Genomic DNA, 22,589 nt, shown 5'->3' on the forward strand with positions numbered 1-22,589 from the left:
CAAGCTAGGTATTTGCCATAGGGAATCTATCCTGTAACTTAAAGCCCTCAGTCTTTTAACTATTCCCACCCCCACCCATGCCTTTTGTAGTTATTCACAGACATGTGGACCAGGAATAAGAGCATTTCCATTGGACAAAATTACAGAAACAGGCTTTGAGAAAACTGGGGGAGAAGAAATACTTCTTTCTAGGTGAAATGAAAGGCACAGCCATTCATAAGCTCAGAAATTAATCATTTCTATTACTTTAAGAGAAAATATGAATGTATCCTCATAATTCATTCTTGTTCCAAGGACAACTAATATCACTTTTTAAAAATACAATCAGTGTTCCATGGCAATCAAAATATTAAACTTTTCAGAAAGTCAGTAATTTTTTAAACATATGTATATATATATGCATGGACTTATGCACATACATAATACTATGTGTTTAAAATAAGTGTAAAAAGAAGGAAGGTAATTCAATTGTGCTATTTGCATGAAGCATTTTTTTTTCTTTTCGACTTAGCAGTTTTATCCTTACAGTTCTGCAACAGACGTCTTGAAGACATAAACAACTTTATGCTTGGAGTCGCACAGAGAACTGATTAGTAGCACACCAAGCAATTATTTCAGGGTTTGATAAGGAAACAGAAGAGAAAGCACAACAGAAAAAAAAGGAAAAGGAGAAAATTTCAAACAAAGGCAAAGCACAGTTCAATCAACGAGGTAAAAATAGAAATCAAGCTGTAAAAATGCAAATATACTTACAAACCTCAAGGTTCAGGATAGATTCTACTCAAAAGCTGTCACTTTTTTAAATGACTGTTTAAAATGTTTCATTCTCTGATCACTAAAAGGCTTCAGCTACTGTAACTATTAGCAAATCTGCTTGGTCAATAGGGGACATAACAACACAGGTGCTATGGGTATCTCAGCTTCCCTGAGCCTGAATGCAGAAACGACACCAGGGTTATGGCACTCCTACCTCTGACATATAAATTGGCAGGGGCAGAATAGCGAGTGCCCGCGCTGTTGGTTGCAACACACTCATATTTCCCTTGGTCAGATTCTTCGCTCTGTTCGATCTGAAGGGCACCTGTATGGATATAAAATACATTGCCAAAGAGATGGTCAGAGAAGGCTTTCTCAGTTCAGAGAGCTAAACCTCTTAATATGAAAAGCCCTGCAAAGTGAAGGTCCGCTCAACGTCGATTCAATCTCTTGCTAAGGTGCACAGACAGAAAATGATGCGATGAGAAAAACATATACAGATTATTTTTTTTAACATCATCAATGCTAGCATAAGAAAACAATATCTCTTTTCCCAAGCAAGACTTCTAGGCATAATTAACACTCTTATTTCCTAGACTAATAAAATGAAGATGGGTGAGACTGCTTCAAGGAAGTATGGCTTTTAAATAAAACAAAAGATTAATTTCGGGTTTGGTTTGGTTTTGTTTCATTTTGGTATCAAAAGTGGCGCAAAAGATGGGTACGTTCAAAAAAACCAGGCCGGGTTTTCAAGAAAGTCTTCTGCTGAAGAAAGGCAAAAATACGCAGCAAGCACAAAAAAAAGGCTGCACAAAGCAAAAAATTAAAATTAGTCATCATATATCATGAAAATATTACTTAAAGAAACAAAACTCCCTTAAGACATGCAGATTTTTTAAGAAAAGAAAGACAGTTTGCCACGACTTACAATCATTTATAACATTTGCTGAAAAACAAAGAGCAATTGAATTAGAAGGTTTTCCAAAAAGTTAAAAAGCACAGCGTGTGCCAGCAAGGAAGAGTTAACCAAGCACTGCTTGAGGACCTCCAGATGGATCCCCTGAGACACCCGTCAAAATCCACCAGTGGGATTAGCAGTGTGGTGTCACAAGGCCCCAAGAAAAATACAAAACAAGAAACGAACACTGAGTCAAAGTATGAAAAACAAGCAATACCACATACCACCAAGAATACTGAGCACCTTTTGTTTCCATAGCCTGAACGACAGAAGATCCAAAAATCCAGAGGCGAGTAATCCAAGAAAAAAAGAAGCGGGGGGTGGGAAAAAGCTTTTGCTGTCAGGTTGTAGGCGAGTGGGATCAGGTGGAAAGGGGGGTCATTCTTTGACTTTTAAGACAGTAAGAGAAAAAAAGCATTGAAGAACAAAAGCAAAAACCTTTTGAAAGATAAAGGCAAAAAGCAGATGTTCCCAGCTGTCTTCTGCATGTCTGCCACTGTTCTCCAGACCATCTTGGCTTTGGTCCAGAACAAGAACAGCTAAGGAAGAAAAAAAATGATCTTTTTTTTTCTCCAGTTGGACAAAAAAAAAGGAAAAAGAAGAAAAAAAAAAAGAAAAAAAGAAAAAAAGGAAAAAGGAAGAAGAAAAGGAAAAAAAAAAAAAAAAAGAGGGACAGATGGTACGCTGTGACTGGTCTGTGGTCCGGAGACCTGGATATGCTTTCTTTGAAGCATATCACAACTTAAATAATCATTTTCATAAAGAAAGAAATGAACAAAACAAAGAGAAAAGGAAAAGAATAGGAAAATTCACAATATGAGAGTCACTGATCATAACCAAACAATACAAAGGAAAAAATAAAGTTGATGGACATATTGTGGGAATGATTTTGAAAACAGGACAAAGATGAGGGAAATGAAAGGACAGGAAGAATGAGTAAGATCATTCTGTGAACGTTAGTTCAGCACTCTTACCTCTTATTGGTGTACCACCTGGGTGGATAATATGAATGCAAATAAGATTAGAAAGAAGAAGCATTAGTACGAGAAGGAGGAGGCTAGGGCTGGGGAGAAGAATTAAATTAGATTTACAGAATTAAATAAGGTCTTAAAAGAAACTTGAATTACTATACTGGTAAAACTGGAATATATTAGATAGTATTATTAGATCATAAAAGCAAGTTGCATTTTAGCACAGAGGGCAAAGACCACAATAGGCAGCATTGCTTTCTCAGAGAAGCAACTGAGTTCTCAGGTCTGGGGTCATACAGGGTTAGCATTAGCTCTTAGATGCCTCATATTCTTAAAAAAAAAGAAAAAGCTAAATTATACAATATTTTTTTAAAGACATCATTTAGGAAAAATACTGGCTAATCTATTTAAGTATATATATAGATACACACACATATATATATACTGTTACAGGAAATACTAAAGACTAACTAGAAATAAACAGTGTTGAGAGGATATCTTATGCTACTTGCTGTGTGATATAACTTGGGTGCCATTTTATTTTTCTACACAGTGTTCTCACGATAACAGTTCTGTGGATGTGTGCGTGTGTGCGCCACTACAGAGACCTGGTGTCTACACTGACAGTTAGTAAAATGCATGCCATGCATTTTATTAATAATAATAATAAAAATAATAATATTCTGAATATGGAAATTAGTGGGGGTGAAGTGCGCTTCAGAACTAAGCACTTACCAATAGATTCTGGAGATTTAAATACGGAGAGAAGAAAGACAGCATAAAAATATTATTATATTCCTTATAATTTGGTACAATTTTTTTCAGAGTTAAAGCTTTATATACTAAATCATCTATGTTACATGTGCATAATTAATTCTTTATTTACAATAACAGAATGCTAATCTACACAATTCTGCTGACAACAAGCAAAAGAGGCAGTTAACAAGACGCTTTAACATCACAGGACAGGCCAAAAGCTGAGGATTCTGGGAAGACAGGCAGTTAAACAACTTAGAATCTATATCAATATTACTCCCAATGTCCAAGTAAACAGCTTATTAGTCTATGTCCCTGTGAAATTACCAAGGGACAGATAAAACTTCAGAAACTTAGAATTACCTCTACTTTAAGTCTAAAGAGAGCAAAGGAGCAAACTTGGGATGGGATGAGAGAGGAAGAAAAGGGCAATGGGGAGAGAGAGAGAGAGAGAGAGAAAGGAGCAAAAGCTGGAGTCTACACCAAAAGCAGACTTCTGTAGATCCAGTCACTGGAGGGTTCAAAAATCTCTTTAGTGTGGGCGCACACTACCGTGGCTAATATGTAGGAAATGCTCACTTAGAATAACACAGCCATAGTAATAAAAATTCCCCTCCTTTCTTTGGTACTTAGTAGAAGACTTTAAAAAAAAAAATACATCTGGTGACTCATGCAATAGACAACATTTCTGTGTTTCATGTATTAGTGACAAGAAAGTCGTTGTGACCCAACTTACTAAGCTTTGGTACTTTGATGAGCTTAAATGCAGAAAAGACAGAGAAAACACACTTTCGTACAATTGAATCACTTCAGCATTTAATATGAACATTTTGGTTTTTAATGGATATAACCATTGGAACTCCTTGCAAGTTCTGAATGAAGTCCAATGTTGAGATAAATTTGTTCAAAAAGAAAACAGAGAAAGGAGAAAGAAAAAGGAGAAAATGGATCCATCAAATACTGCAAAAAAGCAGTAAATTAAAAAAATTATCAAAAATACAGTCACAGCAGTGAGCAATGTGGATTAAACAGAAGCTGCAAAACACACAGAGAGAAAGAGGAAGACAGACTCTGAAACAGGCTATGACATCACCAACATGGACAACACATTAAATAACAGAGAAAGAGAGGAGGGAGAAAAATCAATACCTAAAAATTAAAAATAAATAAAATTAAAACAGAAATAAAAAAGAGAGGGAAAGCTAGAAAAAAAAAGAAAGAAAATTCTCTAGGAGTTAGTAGAAACAGTAACAAGACCCTACCTGATCGTAACTGCTTAATACGGCCATTGTTGTTGCTTGTGTCGACGGGTAAGAAATCTTTAAACCAGGTGATTTCTGGATCTGGATTCCCACTGGCTGCACAGAGCATGGTGGCTGTGCGTGTGCGCTCGACCACCTTCAGCTGGGGACCCATGTCGATGGTGGGGAAGCCCCGGGGAATCTGGTCCTCTGCAAGACAAAAGGTGGTACCAACATTACATTAACAAGTCAGATGTCCAAGGCTCAAGAGAGAGTGCCCATTCGTCTTCCCCCTTACCTCATTCACTATCTGCTGAGAAGCCAACCCAAATCAGGCAGATCAGGGCACAGTCACAGTGTTGTCCCTGGCCAGAAGAGCACACAGTCTAAGAGGCCAACAGCCTAACCAAGAGCTCAGGCATGTAGGATAAAGACAAAATGAGGAAGGGATACATCAAGTTCCCTAGAAGAACAGAAGAAGGACTAACAGAATATGTACTGGAGGGGGTCAGTGGATACCACAGAACTCCTGGAATGGGCTTTAGGCATTGGCCAGAAAGATGGAATATCACAAGGACTGGCAATGAGGCAGGGAACTTTTCATTTAGGTGAAAACCATGGCATCCAGCTGAGCTAGCTTGGATTATACACGAGGAGGAAGCAGGTTAGCTGGGTTAAGTTATCTGTGTTAGAAACTGATGCTTCTTTTGTAACTTTGAAGTAAAACTGTATTTTTTTTCACTCAAGCATAAGGTTCAACCTGAATTAATTCCTTTGTAGGGAGTTTCAATTAATTAGACAATTGTCTGAGAGGTTCCCTTATAAAAGATGAGAACAGAGGCAAGTCAAGAAGAGCAGCAGAAAAACATACATTCTTTAGTGTAAGAGACTATTTTCTTCCATCACAAACTGCACTGCCAGCTCTTCCAGCCAGCATTAGGAAGGTATATCCTATTGGAAGGAATTTTAGTTATATGTGTGACAATTATCCAAATTAGAACTTGGCTGTTTGTTTAAAGACCATTATGAAACATTTTGACTTCTAATTGGGCCTTGATGTTAACTTAATCAACACTCCTTCATGTCTTCTGATGAATTTTCATGAGCCACCAATTCCAAAATGACTCAAAAGCATAAACATCAGTGAACAGAACATTAGAAATAATCAGATGTGGAGCCTAGCTCCTTCTGAGATGTCTCCTACAATTTCTGGAATGATGCTGTGAGTCTTGGTGAAGTCTGAGTTATAATTTCTTGGGGAAAGCCTCCATTTTTGATGCCTCCACTGTTTCGTCAAATTTATGTGTTCTCTCCACTGTCTCCCCTCTGCTATTACAGGGTTAATGCAATCTCCTAATCTGGCTGGCAAAGTCCTTGTAAACCAGGTCCCACTTTTCTCAGCCTCTCCAGGATCACCACCTCCCCTTAGGAACTTTTCTTCTCCCCACACAGTAGTTCTATCCATGTCCCACACAAATCATCCCTATTGAGTTTTCTGTCTCTAGAAAACCACAGAGTCAAAATCATCTTCTTTGTGAAGCTCTGTAAACATCTCCCAAATATTGGTGATCATTTCCCCCTCAGAGCTACTGTAGCAGGGAGGACCTAAATCCATGCTTCTTAGACTTAAGATGACCACTTTCCTCTCTCTACACTGTGAGCTCTTCCATGTCTCATGTTTCCAAACACCTTCCCATCAAGCCAGTCTGGATTACCAGACTTACAGAGAACCTCTAATGATTCCTAAGCCTAAGTATGAATATGCCCCACTGATTAAAAAAAAAAAAATGGTTCTCCTACAACATGCAGTAGGAAACTATTTCTGACAGAAGGCTGGTCAAAGGAGTAGTTCAGGACTACAAAGAGAGATAGTGAAAGGATGTCAAAATACTACCAAAGAATCAAACCCCCAAAAAAGGGTAGGTGCCCCTGAGCAAGCTAATAGGGAGAAGTGTAGCCTCTGGTTCTACCATAGGGAGATTTATAAAAGATCAAATGAAGTTGTTGAGGCAAGTTTGATGCCTGGATTTACAAGAGAATATTTTCCTGTCCTACCAGCTGTCTATGGCCAGAGACTAAAAAAATTACTAACTTCAACGAACTACATTTTACTTAAGTTGAAAGACATGGGTCTTTGCGGAGGTAGTAATACACTGTAGTTATGTGAATGCTGACACATCCTCAGCCAAGCAGAGGTCTAGAGTGGACAAGTGTCAGCAACAGTGGTTAAGAATGGAATTCCAATGATTCTTCAGGGCTCTAAGGGAAAGTTAAAAATTACAAATGAGATAAGAAGTATTTTGCAAATTAGACTGTGCTAATTTTAATAAGCTTTTCCACTTGAACTCCATCAGGCTGTTCTTTATGACTTTAAAGATTTTGTCAATGTATTTATGTCTATGCCATAATTCTAATGTAATCTGAAGGAAAAAATAGCAAGACAAAAGATCAATGGCTGTTGTACCATGTGCATCATATTTAATATCTCACTTGGCAGTTACTGATACAAAATATTTCAAAGGATAAAACTAATAAACCTCAAGTGCTCCAATGCCCGCTACACTGCCTTAGTTGCTTAGAAATGAGTTTCTTCAAAAGCTTTTAGATTTTGTTGTTATTTTCCACAGTTAAAGCAACCAACTTAGGTTAATAAAACATCTCCTTGGGATTCCTGAGCTGTTTCTTTATTTCCCAGATCACTGTACCTCCCACACCCATGGCATTTAACTGCTAGTTACATTAGCAGGCATTAACACTGCTCAACTAGTCACTAGTTTTCTTCTACAAGTTCATCTCTCTGAAGAACCAATATTCAGTACCCATCAGTGGCAAGTATCAGACTTAAGATTGTTGAGCCACTCACAAAAGTCTCTTGCCACAGAAATCTAGAATTAATAACCGTTTATAAGAAATGAAGTCCTCACCTTGGGGAGACCTGACAAACCTGGCCTGTGCCCTACCGAAAGCCATCTAATATATTTGCATGACCTTCTTTTCCTTATTGGCTCATAAAGAACACTCCAGAGCCCCTTTCATATACACAAGTGCACAACAAAGATAATCTTTCTTGCATATCAATAGGACAGAGAATGTAAAGAGTGCTCCTTTCTTATTTTTAATGAGGGTAATTAAATTCTCTACAACCCTCTTTGCACAGAACCTCTTTGAATTCACTTTCTTCATTAAATTTTCATGAGAAACATCACAATGTAACAGATTCAAATATCCAAAGTTGTTACACGTTGACAGTTGTGGCTTGTTTCCAATTTGACTGTCAGGTATTTGGCAATAAAACTCAGTATTCAACATAAAACGAACTGTAGAAATAATGAAATTTCTAATTGGAATGCCTATCTTATTAGGCATAGTTTTAGAAGAGGTTAATTGCTTTTTTTTTCACTCTCTACCTTTATCAGTGATTTATATAAAACTGCCTTGGTCATTTGAGAACATCAATTTTGACAGCTCATCCAATGTGTGGTACCAGGAACTTGGGGAGAAAATCAATACCTTTTATATCTTAACCATGTCAACTTTTATAGGAAAAAGCAGCTAATCAAAAATTAACAAATTATCAATATGTTAGTAGTCTTCAAACTTTTACATGAGGTGAAAAGAAAAACATTTTGTCCTGTTCATTAATGTGCTCATTAAGCTTTAAAGTGCCTTACTTATCACTGTTCCATATTAATATTCAATCATGCAGAATTAGCTACTAATTCATCAACAATTTAAATCAGACTTGACCTTCACAAAGCCATTTGGTCTGTCATTTTGAGAGGCCATTAAAGGGCAGATGACTACATACTTGGGCTTAGTGAATCATAGAAGTCATACATATTTTGTTTGGAATGGCAGCTATAATAGACCTGGAAATATAGCACATTCTTTGACTCTGTTTGGTATCTTAATGAAATATGCTGATATGAAACATACAGTTCCATTAAAGGAAAGAGAAAATAAATGTCAGCATTTTCCAGAGTTAACTTCCCATTGCTGTACAACTTCTGTTAATAACCCCTGACCTACAGAGGACTTGAAAATAATGTATGGGGGAAATAGTCTGACATTGTTTGGCAGGGAGTCATGCTTTAGATTATCTGTGAATGATCAAGAGGTAGCTTTTGAGTAATTTGCTCAGTTAAACTACTTCCACTGCTCATCCATAAACAATTTTAATGATGCTTTTACTTTTGCTTCACTTCTACAAACACTGAACTTCTCTTTGATAGGAAACCACAAAACTAAATTGCCTGTTAAGGCCACAGATGCCTTCCAAGGTAGCCACAGGCAGTTCTTGCCCAGTCTCGCTAGGACTCTGCGTGAATTAAACCAGGACTAGTACAGTGCTCCCAAATGACTTAAAGAAGTTTTCAATGAAGGGCTCTTTGCCATGGTACCACAATCCCGATTTCTCAGATTTATAGCAAATATGTTTATGAGGAAAAAGCATGTCATTTACACCAACAGTATGCTTTTCCAAAAAGAGTATTAAAAGATCTGGCAAATGTACCTGACCATTTAGATATTACTGACAATGTATGTAAAGGTTTTAGAGAAAATGGCGGTATAATAAAGCAAAATTAGAATCTGGAGGAAGAGACAAGCATTGCTTTTATTCTCATCCCCTTGAAACACTTTTCTGAGTACCTATGCAGTTCACACCTGTTTCTCACTAAAAGCTCTCCATTGGTATTACCAATAAACTCCTTATTGTAGTTACTATGTAAGCTTGAACTCCTAAACTTGTGGAGGGCAGGGGCTAAGTGTTATTTTTTTTTTCAAGCATCAGTAAATAAGTTTCAATAAATACTTGCAATTAGACATGCTTAGGGAATTTTGGCAAATATTTCAGCACTTCCTGTGTGGCACCTCTGCATTCCTACTGGATTTATTGAATGTCACTCCTTCAAAAGTTAATCATTCTTTGTTTTGTGGCTATACATTTGGCCTCCCCAATTTGAATATAAGTCTAAGAGGCAAAAATTAATTTATAATCTCTATTTTTTAGTATCTTAAGTAGTATTAGATTTATAGACTCAGAAAAACAGTTGTTGATGACCGTTTTATTCTTTACATCTGTTTTATTTAATTAGCAGTTGTATTTATTTTTACATTGTAAGCTTTATTTAATTAGCAAATAATTTTCTATCAGTTGGGATACGTGATTTGTGCTTGGTTCCTTCTTTAATTTCGTGTAGTTGCTGCACTAGAAATAAAAATTCAGTTCCTATTTCCATAATTTTTACAGGAAAGCTTCCTTCATATATTGGTTAAGTTTCTGTAAGTCAAAACTGTAACCACATAAAACTTTACGTGTGAACACAATGAAACTTAAAAGAACACAGCAGAATATATATCTATTATTCTGTTATCCCATCTTTAGAATGGAATTCTTGATGTTTTAAGTAATGATAAAATCCAAGGGACTCCTTGGACTCCTTTGGTAGTATTTTAAGGCAAACACTGGATTTCCTTTCACTAACTGGGGCAATATGTCAGTGGCTGGATATCTTAATGCTTTAGGCATTCATTATGTAATCTTACAGAAGCACTTTTTTTTGTTTTTTGTAATGATAAAGAGACTGAGGGAAGATTTCACTAACGTAACTCAAATGTTAGATAGATATGAGAAATATTTTCTTAAACAAAAGTGCTAGACTCTTTAAACATTGAAAATCATCCTCACCTGTTAGAGAAACAGTATTAATCTGTGCAACATAAATTTAGTGGGTTTTTATACATAAGAAAAAGTATAAAAATTCACTTGGAAAATTTAAATATGTTGGTCTTAAGGTTGTCAAATAACAAAGTATTCTCATATTTATGAAAGTTTCATTATATTAAAAGAAAAAGAGTAGTTTAAAAAAATCTCATAGCTAGTGAATAGATGGCAAAATTCATATTATGCATTTATAGAAGGTTTCCTTTGTGCCTGGACTGAGCCAGGCACGGGTGTGAAGTAATCGAGACAATCTCAATATTGCTATGATTCAATCGTATCTGCAAGATAATTAGATTCTTTGGGAATAAGAATAGTACCCAGCTCATAGATGAGAGGATTGAATGAGATCATGCACTAAATGTGCCTAGTGCTGTCTGGCACTACTGCCAGGCATCTAGTGAAATATTAGCATATATGTGTGTAGTCTATCCCAACCTCCCACAGATTTCAATAGAACAGAGGCATGTGACTCTAAGGCTTGATAGAAGAAAAGCTGCAGCAATAAACTATAAATGGGAAAATATTCTATGCAGATCATAAAAACACAAAAACAAAAACAAACAAGGATTATCTAGACAGGCAAGAGAATTTAAAGAGCAGTATCTACGTCAAATAACCTTGTCAAAGCTCGGTAAAACCTTCATTTCTCCCTTTGAATAAGACTTTAGGTTCTTTGGTTAATCAACAGCATAAGTAAAATAAATCCACATTATCCTATGATCTGTTCCTCCAAACAAACTTAAAAAAATAGCTTTAAATATTTAGGACAGCAAAGCTTTGCTGTGAATGACAGAGAACAATGAAACCATTTGAGCCTTATTAGGGTTCTTTGAGCTAGGCAGGGTATCATAATTACTATTTTCTGTAAATACAAAATAAAGGCTTAAAATTAAGTTACTTGTTCTAGGTCAGACATAGAGCAAAAGTAAAATCTTTTAATGCTAAATTTGGCACATTTTTACTTTATTATATTTCCTCTATGCCAGTTGCTGTTCTGTGAATAAATATTCTTCGTGAACAGTGATAGGACTCTCAAAGTAAACTCTTAATGGAAAGCACAACGAAAAAAATTTCAATGGTTGATCATTGAGGGTAAAATTGCAGTATTTCCAGAATCTCTTGCCTGGCTTTAGTTCATCTCCATATTAAAAGGTGTTTCCAAAGGGTGGAGAGAAGTAGTCCATCTCCATATCAATGGGTAATTACCTGGGCAAGTGAGGACTTATCTGAACCTGAGGTTGAAGAGAGGATTTGTTCGCTTCTGTCACAGCAAAAGAGAGAGGGAAATGCGGGACGACTGCTTGTAAGCAATAAATGGGTTTTAAACTTTATTTCTCCCTTTGACGGATTTTGGGTACAAAGGCATTGTGCCCCGGGATTTCCCCTCCCCAGATTTACATCTGGCGGTAGATGGCAGGACCTCTAAACCCGAAATCTCTCTCCATGGGTGCGACCTTTGTGTGGGCTGCCCCTAGAGATGGTGGGGAGATGCCCAGAACCCCCGTTGTGGATATTTGGGAGGCCCCTGTGGACGCAGCGGCAGAGGGTACAGCTTTACCTAGGAGCCCCCCTATCTGTGGGGTTTCCAGTTTGGGAGCCCCTGGTGGGTAACTGGTCTAAGTTAAAGCACCTCCTAGGTGGGTGGGGCCATTCCCAGAACTGGGAAAGTGTGGAGACACTGGAAGCTGCAGAATTACCCCCCATGAGATAGAAGACTGCTAAGAGGTTCTGAGAGGCCTTGTAACAGCTGGCATTGTAGGATCTCTTTTCCTCAAGATAGTAGAAAATGTTATCGAGGAGAGAGGGTTATCGAGAGGGTTACCAAGGAGAGAGAGGGATTTCGGCAGGAGAGAGACACACTTCAGCATCACTTGAAGGAGCTGGGCAATAATGTATGGAATGCCCTTAAGGAAGAAAGACAGTTATTGATAAAAAGGATCGCGTTCCTGGAAGATCCCTTAGCAGCGGCGAGGTGGGAGGCGGCAGGAGAAGCCACAGTGCAGGAGGCCGTGGGGGAGGGGAAGGAAAGAGTGGTTTCTTCAGCCCCGGAGATGGTGGAAGAGTGGGGTGGTGGTGGGGTTGGTGGTGCGGGGCTGAGGGGGAGACAATGAGAAGGTGGGGCCATGGGCTGATCTGTTGCCGAGGCCATTGCCTAAGGTACCAGCCTCTCCTGTATTAAAAGACTGCCCAGCTGCAATTAAAAAAATAAAAACAAAACAACCGAAGTCCTCTCAGGGGGAGGAGCCACCTCCTACCCTGGTGTGGAGCACTGCATGTTCCACCCCTGTACCCAGGGTGACCTGGTTAGAGGACATGAGCATCTGGTATACGCAGAAGCCGTAAGTATCTTTGCCTATGTGGCTTTTACATTTCTGGGATATGGGGGTGGAGAACATTGTTATGTCCGGTACTGAAATGAGTAGACCGGCTTCCCTGATGACTCAGGCTTCCCTCCAGCAGCTATTGCAGAGTGCCCATCATGGCTCAGGGAATCCGATACTTCTAGAATGGCTGACAGCTGCCATAAGGGCAGTTTGGCTGATTTAGGGTGATTTACCATATTTACCCACTAGCTGGGAAACGTATGTGAAGTTCCAACAGGTATTGCAAGAACTGGGCATGAAAAATATCATCTATAACATGGACCCCCAGGCCCTGCTGAGCAAGTTGTTCACCATAGGAATGAGAAATCTGGTGCTGCACACAGCTCCCACATCTCTCTTTGGGTCCCTAGTGACTACTCTTGCCCCCACCTAGGGCAACCCATAAGTGAGGCTACTCTTACTCCAGCAGATATGGGAGAGGTTGAAACAGTAAGGGCACGGAGGGAAGTATGGGCTATGACTGAAAGGAGAGGTGCAAAGGGCCCGTGAAGGTCTCAAGGACCCAGATATGGGTTGATTTGATAAAGACCAGGGTAGTGAAAAACTTGATGGGCAGCCCAATAGGATCTTGTTAGAACTGTGGCACCAATTAAGGCCAGAGCAGCACTTCCAGCTGCTGAGGTCCAGGAAAGGGAAACTGGAGTCAAAGCCTCATGCCCACCCTTTGTCCCAGCAAAACTTTCTGGGGGACAGTACTCAGGATTCGCTTCCCTCACCCCCACAGGAGGATGACTGGGCATCTCAGTTTGACTGAGGTGGGGGGGTCAAGGCGGTCACCCATAAACCTTGGGTGATGTGGTGGGTACTGGAGGCCACATGTAGATTTAGCAATTCATTGGTCCCCTGTGAATGCATGTGTCCTGGTGCTGGTGGACACAGGAGCTGAGTATTCTCTGATTTATGGCAACCCTGAGCATTTTCCCAGGAATCCCGCTGACAGATGGCTATGGGGGTAAGGCAGTTAGAGTGAAGAAAGTCCAAAGGATGTTTACCCCCAAAGGAGTACACTGTGTACATTTCTCCCATTCCTGAATATATTTTGGGGGTCGATATCCTGCAGGGCCTGTGGTTACAGACCACTGCAGGTCACTTCAGAGTGAAGGCCCTTGTGGTAAAGGCAGTTCTGAGGGGACATGCTAAGCACCCTCCTGTACTGTAGCTCTGCCTGTATCTCAGTGGATAACAGACACTAAGCAGTATAAATTGTCTGGGGGACACAAAGAAATTGGAGAAACTCTACAAGAGCTAGAGAAGGTGGGCATCATAAAGCCCACTCATAGTCCTTTCAATTCCCCAGTGTGGCCAGTGAAAAAGCCAGATGGCTCCTGAAATATGACCATGGGCAACAGGGAATTGAATAGTCACGCCCCCTTTGCATGCTGCTGTCCCCTCTATAGCAGCCATTCTGGACCCCCTCAGCCATGAGCTGGGAACGTATCATTATGTTGCAGACCTTGCTAATGCTTTCTTCTCTATTGACATAGCACAGGAAGTCAGGAACAGTTTTCCTTCATGTGGGAAGGCCAGCAGTGGACATTCACTGTCCTTCCACAGGGACACCTCCACAGTCCCACCATTTGTCATGGACTTGTAGCCCAGGACTGGCCACATGGAGGAAACCGCAAATGGTGTGGCTGTGTCACAAATTGATGATATTATGCTCACATCTGATTCTTTTTCAGATTGAGAAAATACAGTTCCTAGACTACTGCAACATCTATACAAGAAAGGATGGGCTGTGAACAGCACCAAGGTTCAGGGACCTGGTTTGTCTGTAAAATTCTTGGGGGTTGTCTGGTCAGATAAAACTAAAGTTATTCCTGAAGCAGTTATAGACAAGGTCCAGGCTTTCTCCACCCCTACCACTGTGGCAGTATTACAAGAGTTTTTGGGTCTTTTGGGCTATGAAGAGTGTTTATCCCACACTCGGCACAAATTCTGAAGCACTTATACCGGTTGGTATGAAAGGGCATAAGGTGGGACTGGGATGAGACACGTGCAGCTGCTTTTACTGCTGCTAAGAGTGCAGTCAAGTCTGTACAGGCCTTGAGTGTAATGGACTCATCAAGGCCCTGTGAACTAGATGTTCACGTAACCAAAGATGGTTATGGATAGGGTCTTTGGCAGCGGCTTGAATGGACATGCTAACCCATTGGATTCTGGTCACAGCTATGGAAAGGAGAAGAAGTCTGGTACACCTTGATAGAGAAGCAGCTGGCTGCTGTGTACCATGCCTTGCTGGCTATGGAGCCCACCAGCAGAACAGCTCTGACCAAGGTAATAACCACCTATCCTATCACGGGGTGGGTGCGAGACTGGATCCAAAGGCCATGGAGTGGCATGGCACAGATGCCTACACTGTCCAAATGGAGTCCATATTTATAGCAGCACCCTGTCTACTAGCCCCTTAAGTGGAGAACTTCAACACTTACTGGGGCCAGTGATCTATACCAGTGGAAAGCAGGAAAAACTTGCTTTTAAGCCATTGGTAGCTGAAAGTCCTTATCAGGAGCGAAAAGCTCCTATATCTGAAGATGCTTGGTACACAGATGGCTCCAGTCATGGGCAGACCCCGAAGTGGAGGGCTATGGCTTTCCATCCTAAGACTGAGACAATATGGATGGAGGATGGAAAGGGGAAGAGCAGCCAATGGGCTGAGCTGTGGGCAGTATGGCTTGTGATCACCCAGGAGCCATCCTCTATAGTTGTCTGCTCTGGTAGCTGGGCTGTCTATCAGGGCTTGGCCCTGTAGCTACCGACATGGTACCCATGTCAACTGGATGGTTGGTCACTGGCTCCTTTGGGGGCAAGAGTTGTGGCAAGACCTACAGGCCTCTGGTCAGACTAAGAGTGTTACTGTATATCATGTGACTGGCCATTTGCCTTTGGCATCCCCAGGGAATAATGAAGCAGACACATTGGCCCAGGTGTGCTGGCTAGAAGGAAAGCCTGCCTCTGATGTGGCCCAATGGCTACATCAGCATTTGTTGCACTTGGGGAAAAAGACAGTGTAGGCTGTTAGCCCGTCATGGGGCTTGCCATTGACCTTTGAAGAAGTCAGTCAAGCCTGCAAGGAGTTCCTTGTGTGCTCAAAGAGGTACTTACATTGAGTCCTGCAGCAACATGGGACAACAGTAAGGGGGCTGATACCCCTTGTCAGGTGGCAGATAGACTATACTGGGCCTCTGCCCATATCAGAAGGATATTGGTATGCCCTGACTTGTGTGGACACGGCTACTGACTATTGGTTGCCTTTCCTGCACATCGTGCAGATCAGCAAACCACTAAAAGGGGTCAAGAGCATCTCTTTGCAGCCTATGGCTGGCCGCAGGTGATTGAGAGCAATCAAGGAACCCACTTTACTGGCCAATGCATGTACCTCCCATAACCCTGTATATTGACCCAACTGTAACTCACAAAGGAACAGGGGTGGAAGTCTGTTATATTAGACCAGGAATGGGTGCAGCAATTGGGAATAAAGTGGAAGTTTCATGTACCATACAACCCTACTGGGGCAGGCATGATAGAGAAGTATAATGGCTTGTTGAAATCTGGTGTGACGTCGGACACCAATAGTTTACAGGACTGGTCAGTTCACTTATGGACAGTGCTATGGCATTTGAATAAGAAGCCCCGTAAAGAAGCTTTGAGCCCTGTGGATATGCTAATACACTTTGCTGCTTTTCCTATACAACTGTATGTGCAAACCAAAGAAGAGTTATTGAACTCAGGATATGGCCAGGAGAGCAACATTCTGCTGCCAGTCCCTTCTGCATTAAATGCTGAAGGCACTGTTGAGTGGACATGGCCCTGGACATTTTGACACATGGACCAGCGATGGTCTGGGGAAAAGGCCTGGAAGCTGCCCTCCTGTGTATTCCTGGAGTAACAGCAGAGTGGCCGCCAAAGATCATAGTAGACTTCCCCAAACATCCAGGAGGTAAGAGCATCTTATGGGTAAGTTTTGTTTTATATTTATGGCCAATGCATGTACCTCCCATAGCCCTGTATATTGACCCATCTGTAACTCACAAAGGGACAGGGGTGGAAGTCTGGTATATTAGACCAGGATGAGATCACATTCCTGCCACTTTCCTATCATAGAACCTCTCTCTTGCATGTATCCTACCTGATGGACAAGATTTGCCTATGCTGGTGTCATTGAAGTCTTATCACCCTTAAGGTTATTTTCTTCTACAGTCCTTATGGCCTAGATATGCCCCATGGCTGGAGCTGCCGTGTGATGATTGCTCTGAACTCTCTACCTCTTCAGTTACTTCCTACCTGTGCAATGGGTGAGCTACAGACTTGATCTGCGTAGGACTTTGAAACTAGCTGAATCCTCCAGCTTGAGGATTATCATGATTTTATTGCTGTTGCTATTGTATGCCATTAGTCTGGTTACAATGCTCCAGTTTTCTCACCCAGGGACCATTGTGGAGGATGGGGAATGATTAGTTTGTAAGGCGAGATTTCTGGAGGGGTGGCCTATGGGTGAAATTGCAGTATTTCCAGAATCTCTTGCCTGGCTTTAGTGCATCTCCATATCAACAGGTGTTTCCAAGGGGTGGAGAGAAGTGGTCCATATCCATATCAATGAATAATTACCTGGACTAGCAAGGGTTTGTCTGAACTTGAGAGGTTCAGGGGAAGATTTGTTCACTTCTGCTGCAGCAGGAGAGAAACAGATGCAGGACGACTTCTTGAAGCAATAAATGGGTTTTAAACTTTATTTTTCCCTTTGACTGATTTTGGGTTCAAAGGCATTTTGCCCTAGGATTTCCCCTCCCCAGGTTTACAGTCATATTTTATTATTTTTTAAGCAGAAAGGACTAGAGATTGAAGTTCCATGGGATGCAATAATAATTTTTTTGAAGTTCTACACTTTATATATAAAAAAAAATCCACTGATACGTGTCAACTGGCTTAATTATATGGCTTTGTTTCCAGGTAAAGACAGATTTCTATCATATATGCTAGTCAATAAAATGAGGATGTAAAATAGAAGACTGTGAAAATGATGATAAATACCAAATAATTTCCCTAGAGAGCTCAAATTCAGCACTTTGCCTGGGCTTTGTAACCCTTCTGTAATTTCTAGTTTATTATCTACGATGGGCAATAAATGGCAGGACTTTTGCTTTGACCAGACACAAAAGATAATATACAGACCAGAGAACTAGACATAAGTAGACTCAGAATATTAGCCCTATGACCTTAGGCACACACAAGGGCCTCCTCTGCAATATGGGACCAATCATGACCATTCCAAATAGCTTCGTCTGAGAGAGGAGACAGATCAGTGTCTCAGAGGCTGGAAGGCGAAATGAAGGGTTACTGACTGCAGTATTTGCTACATTGTTGAAAAGCAGAGTTTTTAAGTCATTATCTTTCAGAATAAACCTCACCATGGAGCTACAAAGAAGACCTATTTCTTTCCAGAATACAGTCCCTAAAGAGGGGGGAAAACATTTATTATTCTTTTCTTAAAGAAAAGAGCGTAAATAAAGTTTTTATTTTCACCATTCCAGATGGCAGCAGGGTATAATTTGCACTGTTTTGACATCATGACCATATTATTTCAAAATCAACCTTCCTACAAGTAAATTGAACAAGAGACTAAAAGCAGAAAAAGAAGAAAGAAATAGAAATAAAAGCTAAATCAATGTTTTCTAGCAACGTAGAGCTCCTGGGCCATTATCAACATGATATTCATATGAATGAAATTGAGAAAATATATAAATAAGGTGGTTTCTAATTATAAGCAAAGGCTTCTGCAAGTCAGAAAGAAATTATCTAAAGCATGAGAAAATTGCCATATAAAATATTCCAAATGGAATATTTAATAAATAATATCTGCCCCCAAAAGTAATTATGAACAAGATACAATGAATTTTTAGTCCAAGATTCCTCTTTGCAAGTTATATACAGATGGTATACTTGTTCTAATGTGGCTGTAAATCAATCAGAGAAGCTTTTATTTCAGAGTGAATCTAGTAGGTATCTCTTAAGGGCAGTTACTGGGTATGGTACAAGAGTCTCCAAAGATTTCTCCCAGAATTATGCCATGCCAGAATAGAAAATAGAAAGAAGAGCTAACACCCATCCTTCTTAAAGTTTTCAAAAAGCAGAAGAGGAGGGAAATACTTCCAAACTCATTCTTTGATTCCAGCATCACTCTAATACCAAAACCAGACAAGAACACCACAAAAAAAGAAAATTATACACCAATATCCCTGATGAATATAGTTGCAAAAATCCTCAACAAACTATTAGAAAACCAAATTCAAAAATACATTCAAAGAATCATCCATCATGACCAAATGGGATTTATTCCAGGGACACAAGGATGGTACAATATTAAGAAATCAATCAATGTGATACCCCACATTAATGAAATGAAGGATGAAAACCATATAATCATTATCAACAGATGCTGAAAAAGCATTTGACTATTCAACATCCATTCATGATAAAAACTCTGAACAAAATGGATGTAGAGGGAATATACCTGAACATAATAAAGGCCCATATATGACAAACCCATAGCCAACATCATACTCAATGGTGAAAAAATGAAAGCTTTTCTTCTGAGATCAGGAACAAGACAAGGATGTCCACCCTCACCATTTTTATTCAACACAGTACAGGAGGTAACCAGCCACAGCAATCAGACAAGATGAAGAGATAAACGATCCATGTTGGTAAGGAAGGAGCTAAACAGTCACTATTTACAGATGACATGATACTATATAGATAAAACCTAAAGACTCCATCAAAAAACTATTAGAATAACAGATTCAGCAAAGTTGCAGAATACAGAATTAACATAGAAATCTGTTGCATTCCCATATACTAAAAAAGAACTAGCAGAAAAAGAAATCAGGAAAGCAATTCCATTTACCAATCAAAAAAAAATAAAATGTATAGGAATAAACTTAACCAAGGAGGTGAAAGACCTGTACTCTGAAAACTGTAAGACACTGAAGAAATTAAAGAAGGCACAAATAAATTGAAATCTATCTGGTGTGTATGGATAGGAAGAATTATTGTCAAAATAGCCATCCTGTCCAAAGGAATTTACAGATTCAATGCAATCCCTATCAAAATACCCACGGTATTGTTCAATGAACTAGAGCAAATAATCCTAAAACTCATATGGAACCACAAAAGACTGCAAATAACCAAAAGAATCCTGGGAAAGAAGCCTAAAGCTGGGGGTGTTATGTTCTCTGACTTTAAGTTATACTACAAAGCTACAGTAATCAAAACAATTTGGTACTGGTACAAGAACAGACATATAGATCAATGGAACAGAATGGAGAGCCCAGATATAAACTCATGCATACATGGTCAATTAATATATTTTAAAGGAGCCATGAATATACAATGGGAAAAAGACAGCCTCTTCAACAACTGGTGTTGGGAAAACTGGACAGCTACATGCAAGAGAATTAAACTGGATTACGATCTAACTCCATACATAAAATTAACTTCAAAATGGATTAAAGATCTAAATATAAGATAGGAGACCATAAAACTTTTAGAAGAAAACAAAGGCAAAAATCTATTGAACATAAGTATGAGTGATTTTCTTCTGGACACATTTCCCCAGGCAAGGGAAACAAAAGCAAAAATCAACAACTGGGACTATGTCAAACTAAACAGCTTCTATACTGCAAAGTACACCATCAACAGAACAAAACTACAATTAAAATATAGGTAGAGGACCTGAACAGACATTTTTTCAAAGAAGAAACACAAATGGCCAACAGGCCCAAGGAAAGATGCTCCATATTGCTATCATCAGATAAATCAAAATTGAAACCACAATGAAATATCACCTCATACCAATTAGAATGGCCACTATCCAGACAAGAAATATCAAGTGTTGTCAAGGATGTGGAGAAAAAGGAGCCCTTCTAAATTGGTTCAGCCACTATAGAAAGCTGTATGGAGGGTCCTCAAAAAACTGAAAGTAGAAAAACTATATGACTTAGTAATTCTACTGCTAGGAATTTACTCAAAGAAAACAAAATCCCTGATTTGAAAGATATATGCACACCTATGTTTACTGCCATGTTATTTACAATAGCCAAGATACGAAAGCAACCAAAATGTCCATCAATCGATGAATGAATTAAGAGGTGGAACATAAACATAATGGAATATTATCCAGCCATGAAAAGGAAACAAATTATGCCAATTGCAACATGGTTGGCCCTAGAGAGTATTATGCTAAGTGAAATAAGGCAGGCAGAGAAAGACAAATACTATATGATTTCACTTATTTGTGGAATGTAAAAACAAAACAAAATAACATAGCAGTAGACACACAGACACTGAGAAGTGACTGGTGGTTACCATGGGGGAGGGGATGGGATGGGTGGTTGGGGATGGGGATAAAAGTGCACAAAAATTCTCAATCATAATATAACTTGGTCATGGGGATGGTAATACAGTATGGAGAATATCATGGAACATCCTTGTATTTGGACAGTAGTAAGTACACTAGATGGGGTGAAGACTTAATAATGTGGGTGACTGGTGAACTCCTGTGTTGTATACTTGAAACTAACATAAGATTGTACATCAACTATATTTCAATTTTTAAAAAAAAGAGAAAAAAAGAATAGAAAATTGGACATTGATAAGCTGATAGCAGCCTCATTAGCAGCTACTAAATATTCAGCATACAAACCAGCTACCCACAGAGCATTCCAGAGCAAAGCTCCTTTTTCTGAAATATTCTTCACGTGTTGAGAAGGTTGTAAAGCATTTTGGGGACAGTATAAGCCATACTTGTTCACAAGCAATGTAAGCAATTAGCCTACAAATCACACAGTAATGTCTGCATAGCAGAACCAAGTCCAGTCAGATTGCATTATCACTTGTGTGCATGTGATCGCTGAGATTTCACATGGCATTAAGTCAGTTAAACCTCTTTGTTATTTGTGTTTGGGCTTAGCAAATAATCATATTCTTTGTGATACAAAATTAGATAAACTCATGGGGGAGGTGAAATACCCTTTTCTACTGAGCACCATTACTAATAGTTGGATATTTAAGTAAATATTTAGGAATTAGGCTTATGCTTTTCTCCCCGTCTTGGGAATACAAATCTTATTAAGATAACAAAATCTAGTAACCATCCACTTTCAGAGGTATTGTCGCCTTCTATTGTTTTTACTAGCAAGTAGGTGTCATGATTCCCTGTACATCATCCCAATTTTTGTCTTATTTTGAATATTGAAAGTATTAACCTTTTTACATAAATTTATGTTTAAATCACACTAGGAATTTTTTTTAAGGAAAAAAGGCAAAAATTCACAATGGAGCTGAAGTTTGAGAATTCCTGTGTTTTTAGACAGAGAGAGAAAGAGACAGCAATAGTAAACATGGAAAAAGAATTGGGTTTTGCTCCTGCCTCCCTTATTTGCTGGTTTTGTAAAAGTTAGAAATTCAAATGAGCTCAAATTAAACAAGGTCGAGAAAAACACTGGCTGGTTCATACATCATGGTGAATGTAAATGAAAAAATTTGAATGATCAAATGTGATATAAAAGAGAAAACGAGAATGAACTGTGTGGTGTTGGATTTGCAGTTGGAAGTACTGGCATGAACTCATGGTTTTAAAAATGTACACATTGGTAGAGGAATGAATATAATTGTAAATGTATATGCATGCACACAAATACATAGAGTCCTTATATAAACTTAACAAACACATCTTCCCTAGCTGTTTGAATCTAGAGAGGCTAGCAACAGCAGTGTCTGATGGCAATGGCCACACCTACC

At 39.3% G+C, this 22,589-nt stretch overlaps 1 protein-coding gene across 26 annotated transcripts in view; it reads right to left on the reverse strand.

The window, feature by feature from the left end:
* The window catches only part of PTPRD (protein tyrosine phosphatase receptor type D), a 1,529,902-nt gene that overhangs the window by 184,834 nt on the left and 1,322,479 nt on the right, over positions 1-22,589 (reverse strand). For 13 of the 26 annotated variants that reach the window (XM_057498674.1, XM_057498667.1, XM_057498663.1 and 10 more), the window contains 3 exons: positions 4,704-4,892; positions 2,689-2,706; positions 971-1,081 (listed from right to left, as the gene is read on the reverse strand). In XM_057498674.1, the coding sequence (XP_057354657.1) occupies positions 971-1,081; positions 2,689-2,706; positions 4,704-4,892 (318 nt within the window). The remainder of the gene's footprint in view (positions 1-970; positions 1,082-2,688; positions 2,707-4,703; positions 4,893-22,589) is intronic. The other 13 variants (XM_057498672.1, XM_057498671.1, XM_057498666.1 and 10 more) reach the window with 1 other exon arrangement.

The sequence above is a fragment of the Manis pentadactyla genome, chromosome 3 (assembly GCF_030020395.1).
Source record: "Manis pentadactyla isolate mManPen7 chromosome 3, mManPen7.hap1, whole genome shotgun sequence".
Taxonomy (NCBI): Eukaryota; Metazoa; Chordata; class Mammalia; order Pholidota; family Manidae; genus Manis; species Manis pentadactyla.